At 31.9% G+C, this 11,665-nt stretch overlaps 1 protein-coding gene and 1 long non-coding RNA gene across 2 annotated transcripts; both read right to left on the reverse strand.

Annotated features, from left to right (window-relative positions):
- Positions 1–1,294: 1,294 nt before the first annotated feature.
- On the reverse strand, positions 1,295–4,127 carry LOC119639894 (serine/threonine-protein kinase pelle). The gene is made up of 4 exons (XM_038037597.1): positions 3,034–4,127; positions 2,851–2,963; positions 2,104–2,790; positions 1,295–2,042 (listed from the first exon to the last, which is right to left on the reverse strand). The coding sequence occupies exons 1-4, from the start codon at positions 3,202–3,204 to the stop codon at positions 1,532–1,534; spliced, it is 1,482 nt and encodes a 493-aa protein (XP_037893525.1). The 5' UTR covers positions 3,205–4,127; the 3' UTR covers positions 1,295–1,531.
- A 58-nt stretch (positions 4,128–4,185) lies between these two features.
- On the reverse strand, positions 4,186–5,475 carry LOC119640067. The gene is made up of 3 exons (XR_005247600.1): positions 5,260–5,475; positions 4,343–4,490; positions 4,186–4,279 (listed from the first exon to the last, which is right to left on the reverse strand). It is a non-coding gene; the product is annotated as an uncharacterized LOC119640067 (long non-coding RNA).
- Positions 5,476–11,665: the final 6,190 nt, after the last annotated feature.

The following is an 11,665-nucleotide window of genomic DNA, read 5'->3' on the forward strand; positions in this document are numbered from 1 at the left end:
CGCAAAGAGCAATACATGCACTTTTTTAATACAGGTTGTGGTCGAATACACTTAAATGGCTAAGGTCTGATGAACCTGCTTTAACAAAACGTAAGCATATATATGCGCGGCGTGATGATTCTTTCAGAAACTTTTGCTTTACAAATGTTAAAATTGCACAAATTAGCTGAACTCCTTCTTATAAAAGAGCATCACAGTACAGTTAATGAAGTGGACGTTGTTTGCCAGTTAGCTTGGCATTTCATCGTACATTTACATGTGTTGGCCAATCAATTTGTGGACCTATTTGTCAACACCTGTAAGCCACAAATAGAAGGTTCTAACGAAGATTTCCACTCGTATGGAAGTTTGATTTTTTCGGAAATGTTGCAGGCTCGTCAGCAAATCGAGAAAGCACAAATATTATTTTTGAAAATTATCCAAGTAAAATAAATATGAATAAATTGATATTTGTTCAATTTTCAAATTTTACTTTTACTTGGTTTTTGGAAAAAATAAAGAAATTTGATTTGAACAGAGAATGATGTTACACTTGTTTTGACTAAAAACAAAATAAAAATTTTGAAGGAGAATTTTTCAGAGTTCTTGTTCAATTTTTCGAGTTTGCAGATTTTCTTCTAAATGCGCTTTAGCGCTTCTTCTTTCTTATTCTCATGTGAGAATAGCTGTTTAGAAAAGTGGAGAATGTGTTAAGGATATGAACATTCAGAACATGAAGCGGAGTATCTACTTAATCGCGAAATTCGTCATAACCGATTTTAATCAGCGAGCGTTGAAAATTCTTCTTCCAAATTTATTACTTTCGTTATTTGAAGAAAACTGCTGCCGAAGCCAACCAAACACGTTCAGAGCTATGGTGATGCTGCTTCATAATTGTCGGTTTTAGTTTCGAGGGTTTACAAGTGGCAGCACGAATTGATTGAAAATGCCATTCTTTGGCCACTTGTTGCAAGAGTTGTCCAGGAGCCATTGTTACAGCTCGAATGGAAAGTTCTGCCACACCTAGATTTGGTGCAGGATGGCTTCCTGGCGCGCGAGTCCGCAAAGTTGAAGAAGTGCGAAATTGGGTGGATCGCTGCAAACTTCCTTCGACACGATATACAAAGATACTATAAAATATTGTAGAAAATAACGGATGGAAAATATTTTGAATCTCAATAATAAAAAAGTGATCAAAATTTTCGCAAAACACTTAATACTAGTGAAAAATTACGATATCTTGTCCCAAAAGCTTTTATTTATTTAAAATGTGTTCGAGATTCCAAATAATTTTTTTTTTTAATTTTTGAAATATTTTCATTCTTATTTTCTTATTGGCTAAAAATCGTACACAACTTACATATGTCATTACACATATTTGATAGATAATTGAAAAATTCTCAATTGTAAAATAAATTTAAGCTAAAAAATTAAAATGGAATTTTTGCACACTCTCGCTTTGCGATATAAAATAAAAGGAATGCATTGCATTTTCATTTCAAAATATTAGGTACACATCAATTGTCATAATTGCACGGGAGGGAAGTTCTGCTTAAGCGAAATGTACATGATAAGTGTAAATGGTTTTTAAAACGTCTTCCATTTCAGGTCGATCCTGAGGGCTTTTTGCTATACATTTTAAACTTAATTCTATGCTGCGTTTGCACATTTCTTCTTGACCCGGTAACAGAGGTATTCGTTTATCAATTAACTCTTCAATTTTACAAGTTTGGCTCATTATATGTTTCGTTAGTAATTGCTCGCGACGATGACTATCGTAAACTCGCATACCGGTAAATACCTCTAGTAGCACGACACCAAAACTATATGTATCCACTTTGGTACTCAGTTTTCTTGAATTTAAAAATTCCGGTGGCAAATATGGTCTGGTACCGAATACTTGAGTTACTTCAACGGCGGAATTGATATCATTAGGTCCTTCTCGGGCTAAACCAAAATCGCCAATTTTTGGCTGCAAACATTGATCGAGCAAAACATTGGCTGGCTTAATATCACCATGTATTAAAGGCTTGTTGCGAAATGTGTGTAAAAAATTAATACCTCTACAATGAAATTTGGAATTTAAATTATTTACATATATATTTTTTTTTTTGTTGCAATTACCGTGCTGAACCCAAGCAAATAGAGATTCGTTGTTCCCACGTAAGCGGTGTCATTTTTTTTGAATTTAACCGTTGCTCCAATGAACCACCTTTCATTAATTGATAAACCAAACAAGGTTTCTCGCCTTTAATACTGAATCCGTACAAAGGTAATATGTTGTCGTGACGACACGCATTCAAATATTTCAACTCGTTAAGGCTTTGCTGTATTTGTATTTTAATATTTTCACGACCATCTGTACCGCGATAATGAATTTGCTTAATTGCCACTTCGGTGTGTTTCCAATAACCACGAAACACAGTACCAAAGCCACCTTTGCCTAAAATGAACTTTTCATCCCAATTATTCGTGGCGTCACAAAGCTCGAAATAATTAATTTCCAGAAGACAACTAGCATACTTTTGGACACTGGAGTCAGTGACCAATGATAAGCGTTCATTTCTATCTGCTTGTAACCGGGAACGACTCCGCCAATTGTTATTGTTATTGTCTGATGTGTCGTTTGAGTTACTAACACCTGAGGTAGTACTATCCTGTTTTTGAGACATTTGATCATCATTATTACCAGCAGGATTCAAATTATTGGTCATAATTTTACTGAAAGCCGGCGCACTAGGCGGTATTTTCAATTGGTGCTGGCGGCTGACCAACTGTTTCAGAATACGCATAGCGGGGAAAAGTTTTAATCTATAATTTTATGAGAAAATAATAATTCAATTATAATGGTTTTTGAATTTTCTTGAATACCTATGCAAGAGATTAAAAAGTTCAGTAACTGAGTGATCGTATTTGTGGCCCCAAATTAATAATAACTCATTACTGGGAGATTTGCCTGATCCTAGCTGTTTAGTTTTAATGTCCTTTAGAAACATGAAAAACAAGTCAATTATTATTGATCTCTTTATATAAACATTTTACTTTTTTTCTTACCTGAATTTCAGAAGGCCTTAAATGCATTTCCTCAGCTAATTGCATCCATACTTTGAGCTCATCCAAGTGTCCACAAAGATGCTTTCTGACTGTTAAAGGCATATGGTATATCGGTACGTCGTTTTCGGTAACATTTGCAGAACGCAACGTATTATTATTATTTGCCGACATATTTAAAATATGTTAAATATGAAGTATTGTAAAAAATTTTCTGAGAATATTTACAACTTCGGATGAATGGAATGGATGGAAAGTTACAAATTTTGACGTTATCTTCTTGACTGTTATTTTCTTTTTATTCTGTCTTTCTTTCAATAATACGCAAAGGGGCTGCCAGAATACAAAACAGATAACTCTTTTTTCAAATACTCTCTACTTTGTGCAAAAAAAATAAAGTAAATGACATCACGCATTTGTTTTATAATCGCTAATCTAAGCTGCAGCTGTAATTTTCATTGAACTAACCATCCGCCCATCAATTTCAATATTAATCGAATTGGTCGAACGCTCATTTTCCTATTGTTTGAAATAGTCCGCAGTTGTTAATTACAGTTCACAATTCTATATCTAATATATTATATGTTGAAAGAGTTTGCAAGACCATCGCTGACAAAATTCATCCGTCTCTCACGGACACCACTGCCGGACCCTTACTAACATTTCAATAGTGCAGCGATCTAGCATAGTGTCAACATCTTGACTAACTAAACAATCGGTTAGCATTCCCCTCTAGAACAAATAAAAGGCGTAAAAATCTTTCTAACCGTTCTATCTTCATCTTAGCTTATGTAACAGTTTCTAAAACTAGTAAATTTGGAAAATTTGGAAAGCCCTACTTTTCATCATATTTTTTTTTCTTTTTTTGCTTTTTACAAACATAAAATATTTGTAAAATAATTTTTTTTTTTTTGTTTTCCTCTGTGCTTTATGTGCTCCTAGTACCATGGTTTCAACGGGTGCTTTAATCGTTGTGGCCGCATTGCATGTATTGCTAAGCTTATCATTTTTCATCGAACAGGAAGCCGATCAATGTTCCGCAGCTCCCACAATAGCCAGCTGGATCTTTTTAATTAGACTTTTTGGTATCCTCTGGGACATGTGCATTTTCCCGCCACGTTATGCACATTTACCATCAATATATAGGAAATAATTTTTCCATAATCTAAGCTGCAGGTGTACTTTTCATTGAATTAATCATCCGCCCATCAATTTCAATATTAATCGAATTGGTCGAACGCTTATTTTTCTATTATTTGAAATAGTTCGCAGTTGTTAATTCCGGTTGACAATTCTATGTCTAATAACTTACACTTTCGCTTTCGGCTAGCTTGCTTCATGTATGAGACAATCTTCAGCATTACTTGGTGACTTTCGTTTGTTGTTTGCTTTTCGTATGCATAATAATTTTTAAATACAATCTTCCATCAACTTTCAGAATCGTCACGAACAAACGCTAACTGAAAGATACAAGGTGCTAGTCAAAAATTAACTATGAGATGATATTGAAGCAAACTTCTATTTTTTTTGTTTATTGTAATTATTAGTTCACTTTTTTAATTAATAATAATTCATTTCATATATACGTCATTTTAGGAACTTATTAAATGATATGCTAAGTAAATTTTGTTATATGTATTTCTATATATGTATCGCATACTTTTTAACTGGCATATCTTACACAAAACATCCCATTATGAATATCTAACATCGCTTCCGTGAAGGCTAGAGGAAGATTTATACGACTTGTCCCTGCATTGGCGATCAGCCAATATAAAAGAGTGTAGTCCAAAACCTCTAAAAAAAATAAGAGATTCCAATCGCCAAGCCAACTTTACTCTCAAAAGGTTCGCCCGAAATCTTGCCTAACGCATGCTCTTCTGTTAGCGAATAAATGAAATACTTTCACTATGCAGAAGAATTGAAACGAGAAAGCAAAGCCCATACATCCTCCGGGAGGATGTATGACCTATTTAACTCGTTAGTGGGTGCAGCAATATGAAAATCAAAAATCGCTTACTGTACCAGCGAGACATACTAGGCGGTTTTCGGGAGAGTCGTTCGAGACCAACTTTGACGGACAAAGGGGACCACATGGCTTTTAACTACCTTGAAACACGGCTCATTGTTAATTGGTACCAAAATGTGAAACAGCTCCAAAAAAGCTCACCGTATCGGTCACCGAAGCGATATTAGGTATGCATAATGGGAAATTTGGCGTGACCTTACCTACGCAGTAGTAAAATGCCAACACGTTTGACTTTACTTCATGCAAGATCTTCTCAAAAAGAAGCACATTTCTAGCAATTGTTTGCCGAATTGCTTGCTTGACAATTATATCTAAGATTCATTCGGGCAATTACATTGTGCCAGCTGTTCACTGCCGCAGATAAATGTATCCATGGAGCAGATTTATCGGATATCCAATCTTTTTCGGGATGAGTCTCGTTAATATTAGCTATCAATGGGAATTACAAACAAGCATCATAGTAAAGCATTTGCACGCTAGCCGAATCGATATTGTGATGTCTCTTACCTTTCGCACCTTAATATAATTTAATGTTACTATTGTGTAACCAATATTGTGTAGCCAAAAATTAATTCTTATTGAAATTCTTCCATTTCATCGTCCACTAATCGCTTTAAATTTACGGAATATATGAAAGTGTTTTTGCATGCAGCCACCCTAAGGGCTGCACATTTTTCTAGAATTTTCCTAGAACTTTTCAAAAAAAAAAACTTTGCGCTTGTTCACAGGAAAAATCAAAATGAATGTTATTTCTCGATGAAAAACTGATTTTAAAAATCAAAACATACTTGATTTGAAAAAGAACAAAGAGAAACAAGTATAAAATAACAAAGTGTTTTGTTACTACAGACATTTCTTTTTTAATTGTGAAATGATGTAGAGATATGTAATGTCTTTTCATAATATTTTCGAAAATCTCTTTATTTCCATTGTCACAAGATGCAGAATAACTGTAAACCACAGACATGAATACTTTTTAGCAATTTTATCCTGATCAATACTCTAACGAAGAAAGATGTTGCAGTATCATCTATATGTATATATATATATTTAACTTAGTTATAAACATACCGTTAACTTGGGATGTATATTCTCTTTAGCGTAGACGATATAGACGGACGGACAGTGGTGCCAGGTATATCCGACATATCTATTGATGAAATTGATTTTTATTCCTAATTCAATTTTAATTTTTAACCGTTGTACTTATGGAGAGAATTTTCATTATACATTATTTTAAATTTTTTTGGTTGGAATAAAAATTAATTGCTTTGCGTTATACTATTTTTTTTGCAAGTTTTTTTTCTACAGTAATGGCGCAATACAAAGCTGTCCTATTTTATATTATGAATCACTTTTTAAATATTAATAAATAAATAAATGAAAGCATTTTGCTTTTCTTTTGTTTTTTGTTTAAAATCTTTTTATATTATTTTGTATATAAAAAGTAATATACGAGAGTATAAAGGAAATCTTGACTTCGCTGCTCTTACACAAGGAAAAATATCTTAAAAATTGTATTCTATTAGGAGACAACTGTGATAATAATATTATTAAAATATTACAACTAAGGAGGCGAGTGTACATATAAAAAAAACTTGCATTATAATACAAATATAACAAAAAAAAAAGCATTACGACAGAAAGCCATGAAAATGGATATTTTTCTCGATGGTTTCTGATGGAACACTCTGCACCTTGAGGGTTTTCTTTCTTTTGTTTTTTTTTTTTTTTCTGATACTGTGGACAAAAAACGACAACGACTATCAGATATCGGATATGTAGCCATCGTCGACTTAAGTTATTATTATATACAAATATCTGAATACAGTTTTCGTCTTCCTTTAAAAGATCATCATCATATTACAAGCTAAACCTGAAATGATAAATTCACGAAAGAAGAAAAGGAAGAAAATAAGGAAACATGCATTATTTTCGAATATGTGTACATATTAACAAATAATTAAAATAAAAAAAGAAACCGTCATGGTTTTTGTTTTGTTTCTCGAGCAATTAAGCAATAAGAAGAAGAAACAATAAAAATGTAGAAAGAGCACAGAGTTGCATAGTCAAAAAATGGCAACACATTCGTCCTCAACTCTGTTGAATTGCAAAGCCGCCGACATATATATCTGTTAACTTAAAACAATGTAAAAAGATAAAAAAAAAAATTAAAAGCCTCTGTTAACAAAACAAACCAATGCAAAAAAATCTGTTGAAATTCTATACAAACAAACAAATTGGCAATTTGACAACAAACAATAGCAACAGTAGTAAATTAAAGCATATTGTTGCTTTTATTTCTTTTTTTAACTTTATTGAAAATTTTTCGTTATTATAAAAAATACAATATTAAAATTATCGTATTATCTCCCATGATATACTCAAGTTGAGTTGATCCAGTTGATCTAATATTATATTATAAATTACATTAAGCCCGATGCAATTTATTGAAAGCAACCACATGCTCTCTGTACCCTCTACACATGGTACTTTTTTGCTCTGCTATAGAATATAAACAAAAGAAAGAGTGGAAATGCAATGTTTCGCCACAAAATCCCAAAATAGCTAAAAAATTGAAAGGCAGTATTTGAAGCAGCCTCGATTTTACTTATCTAACATCTAATCAATTATTGCTTTAGAGAAAAGAAAAGAAACCACCCATGAAATTTTTTTTTCACAAATCTATCAGTCCATGTAATTGCTTTTTGTTTAAAAATTGTGAATACAAAAAAATTTCTCATGCTGGCCCGCTCCGCTTCGCATTAAAACGTAACGATTTTTCAATTTTTCACCAGCCTCTTCACTTAATCGCGGTCCGCAATGTGTCCGGCAATAGTATATATATTTTTTGAATAATAGCAATGATATTTCACCTTCTGCAGGTTCATTGGGTGCAGACTTATTTGACGAAAGATGAACATTTATGATATGCATAGCCATTGTAATGTCACGCGCTTCATCACGGATATCCTTGATAATGAAAATCGTTTCGAAACGCGACAAAATGGTGGGCATGAAATCAATGTTTTCTTCTCCCTTAGTTTCATCCCATCGACCAAATATTGAATTGGCTGCAGCTAAAACTGAGCAACGGGAATTCAGCGTTCACAATGTGGACAATTGAAGGATGAAAAAAATTTTTTTAATTTAACGAAATTATTTTTCTTTTTACACTTGTCTGCCAGTTTCAAAATTTGGAAAGAACACATCAGAGTGTCATCAACCGACATCATCGCACCGGCATTGTCGAATCTGTTCATGGTTATTATAAGCCACCAATTATGGATATAAAAACAGAAAACACTTCTTAAGTAATTTTTCACATTTTGCTTGCATCTTTTGTACTTTTGTAGGCTCAGAGACACTCTTCACCTTCACCTTAACCTTCACTTGATTCATAGTAAGAATCATCTCTTCCTACAAATTTAAGACTTTTCTAAAATCTATTTGGAAGCTAAATCTTTATTATTCTTAAACTTCCCGAGATGCCGATGACATGCATTTAAATAATTTTTTTTTTTTTGGTATGTTAAATGAGATGGCTTATATGTACGAACACTTAAATTATAAAATTGAAGCAAAAAATTAATCCACTTAGAATTATCATATTTATGTAAGGTAAAATGTTTCTTTGGAAAATTGTTCTTGAATTTTTGCGATTATCAAAACTTTTTGATAACACTTTTTAATAAAAATCACTTTTTTACTTTTTTTGCACTTGTCAAATAGAAAGCGGCTTTGGTTTTGAAAACCATTAACCGGCCATTTTTTTTACTCCAAAAGTAAGCAAGAAGAATAAGAAGAATATGAGGAGAATGTGCACAGAGTTGCTTGTAATTCGCATTCGTCATGAGCTCTGACAAAAAGATTTATCCTAAAATGCAATATAATAAAAGATCTTTAGGAAGCAATAAAATACGCAAGGTTAATAATTTTTCACTGCCTTTTTTTTTTATTTCAAAAATTTATTTGATTACTCTAAAATCTCCAGTGCGGTAGAGTTTTTAATAAAAGCCGATAGCCTTAGATGCTAGTGCTTTTAAAGAGTTTAGTCTTAGAATTTATTTCTCTGCCGAAATTAATAATAATTATTATAGTCATAATAATAATGATAATAATATAATATAATAATAATAGTACTAATTTTTCATTGTTTTTTATTACTTTGATTTGCATCTCTTGTAATAGTTGATCCTGACGATAAGCAACGGCAACAACAATATATATAGGAGAAGAAGAAGACTAGCGTCATTTCAAATATGTGGTAAAAAAAGTGTAAGTAGAAGAATATAATTTATTATTTTTATAATTTAATAATAAAATTCTTGTTTTCCCGATAGATAAAAAGGAAAGTGGAAAGCCATCATCGGCCACCATGCAAGAAGGCGCTGAAAGGAGCAAGTAGAAGAATATAATTTATGCGTCTGCCAGCTTGGAAGTTCTGATATCGACAAAGAAATCGAATAGTACCAGCAGTAAAGCGCTTTTTAGGACGGAAGGTCTGAACTGGCAAATACTATATTTTGCAAAATTTAGAATGTTTACAAACATTGCTTAGAAAAAAATTAATTGTGAAATTAATGAAAAGTGACATGAGAATATATTATAAACATGTATTTTATATGTATTGCACTGTATATACCAATGGAGATACTTCTTTTTTATTTACTAATATTAAAATACAATTTCACCTATTCGGTGGTGCACAGAAAATTTCTCAGATAGTTCCACTTCAGCTATGGAAGCCATATCGACGACGGTCATATCCGTCGAATTAGAAGGACAGCCTGTTCACTTAAACGACTAGCCACGGTTTTACTCAGTGAAAAAGGTATGGCTCATATCTTCCAGATCAAATGTTTATTATATGTATATATGTAACTAAATGTATAGCTTGAATATTATATAGTCTGTATATTATAAGTAATCGCCGAAAAGGTTGACTATCGATTAATAAATTAAATGAGTGGGTTTTCACTTTGTCGTGCAATCAATGAATTGAAAATGAGAAGGATCGGGAATTTCTTTCTCTATTCTTTTCATATCAACATGTTGCTAAGTATTCATTTTCTTTTCTTTTTGTGTACATATATATGAGTTTCATTAAATAAATAAAATCTATCAAAGAAAATAACTTTTGAAAAGAACGAAGAAAACAAAATTTAGAAAATTCGTAATTTCAAATTAAATCTCCTAATATATTTCAGAGTTATGCCACAAATTTTTTTCTTTTATTCATCTTTGTTAAAGAATTTTAAAAGCTAAAGCATTTTGTTCACATTTTAAAAAATTTACTGCTTTCGTCAGCGTTTACCTTTTAAAATAAGGTAACCAACTGTATTATTTTTACGATATATTTCATTGATTTAATTAAAAATTAAAAGAAAATATATAAATACTCTTAGTAATGTTATAGCTAACGATTATTATGCAGGTTTAAATTTAATTTAACTGTTAACGATGAAAGCAGAATTTCCTTTTTAATTTTAACATTCCGGTGACCTTGGTTAGTGTTATCTCCCTCAATTACTGAAGTTTTCCGTGTGATTAAATTCATATACGTTCCCAAATGTATACAAAACTTTCGTCAAAATTTCGCCCATATTTGAATTGGATCTTTAATCATTAATTAGAGAATATATATTAAATAAGAAGATAGACTACATTTTTCACTTTTTGCTGGAAACATTTTAATAATCGTCTAGACAGACGGATTGCAGACAAAAATAAACACAGTTTTATCGATTCAAAATCACGCTTTTATCAATAATTTATATATAACGTCAGGTCTATGATTAAAATTTTTCGATATTACAAGGGGAAGAACGTCCGTTAGTACAGAAACTCTTACTATAATAAATAATAATTCAGAAAATGAAAGCTTACAAAAAGTAGAAAATATATAACCAAATGGGATATTACTTTAAGATTTTTTTACTCAAATGAGAAGCCAGTCGACGTAAGTAATGAAATATTGCACTCTCATTTCTACACTTGGTCACCTAAAAGCATTCTTAATACAACATGTTCCACGCATACTACTGAACGTTACTTATGCACATAATCTATTGGGTGTGTATTTACTTTGTGTGCGTGCGTGTGTGTGTGTTTGTTTGTGCCATCATAAAATCCGTATGCAACTATATAAGCCTCGTCATTTCGTTCTAAGATTTAGCTTTGCGTTCATCTCGCAAAGCCTTTTAGTCTATGGGAATTTATGCTAGTCCTTGCTATAAATAATTTTCCATGTGCATTTGACTAATTACGTCAATTTTCTGAGTAGTTTTATCTATCCGTGAAGGGAAAACTTTCGTATATTTTTCTCTTATCAGAGTTACCAGAGTCAAGTATCTTAGCACAGTATAAGAGAGAATGTTGAAAATTCATAAGCAAAGTCAATAAATAATAAGAAAAAAACTTATGTTAAGAAAGATTCTTTCTAACAATTCATTGCAATTCAAAGAAGACAGGATTTTTCGCTTTGTAATATTCGTTAGTTAACTTTTCGTTTCCGATTTTTATTTTCCATTGCAAGGATATCTACTGCAGTTAGTTTGCTAAATAGAATAAAATTCTTGAATTATTGTATTTCGACAGCACTGG

The sequence above is a fragment of the Glossina fuscipes genome, unplaced genomic scaffold, assembly GCF_014805625.2.
Source record: "Glossina fuscipes isolate IAEA_lab_2018 unplaced genomic scaffold, Yale_Gfus_2 114, whole genome shotgun sequence".
NCBI lineage: Eukaryota > Metazoa > Arthropoda > Insecta > Diptera > Glossinidae > Glossina > Glossina fuscipes.

Bases quoted from the DNA above. Each gene is read 5' to 3' on its own strand.
- LOC119639894 (XM_038037597.1), bottom strand. From the start codon at position 3,204: ATGTCGGCAAATAATAATAATACGTTGCGTTCTGCAAATGTTACCGAA. The intron at 2,964-3,033 runs GTAAGAAAAAAA...ATGTTTCTAAAG, and splicing joins TAAGGCCTTCTGAAATTCAG to GACATTAAAACTAAACAGCT. The intron at 2,791-2,850 runs GTATTCAAGAAA...ATAAAATTATAG, and splicing joins CTTTTTAATCTCTTGCATAG to ATTAAAACTTTTCCCCGCTA.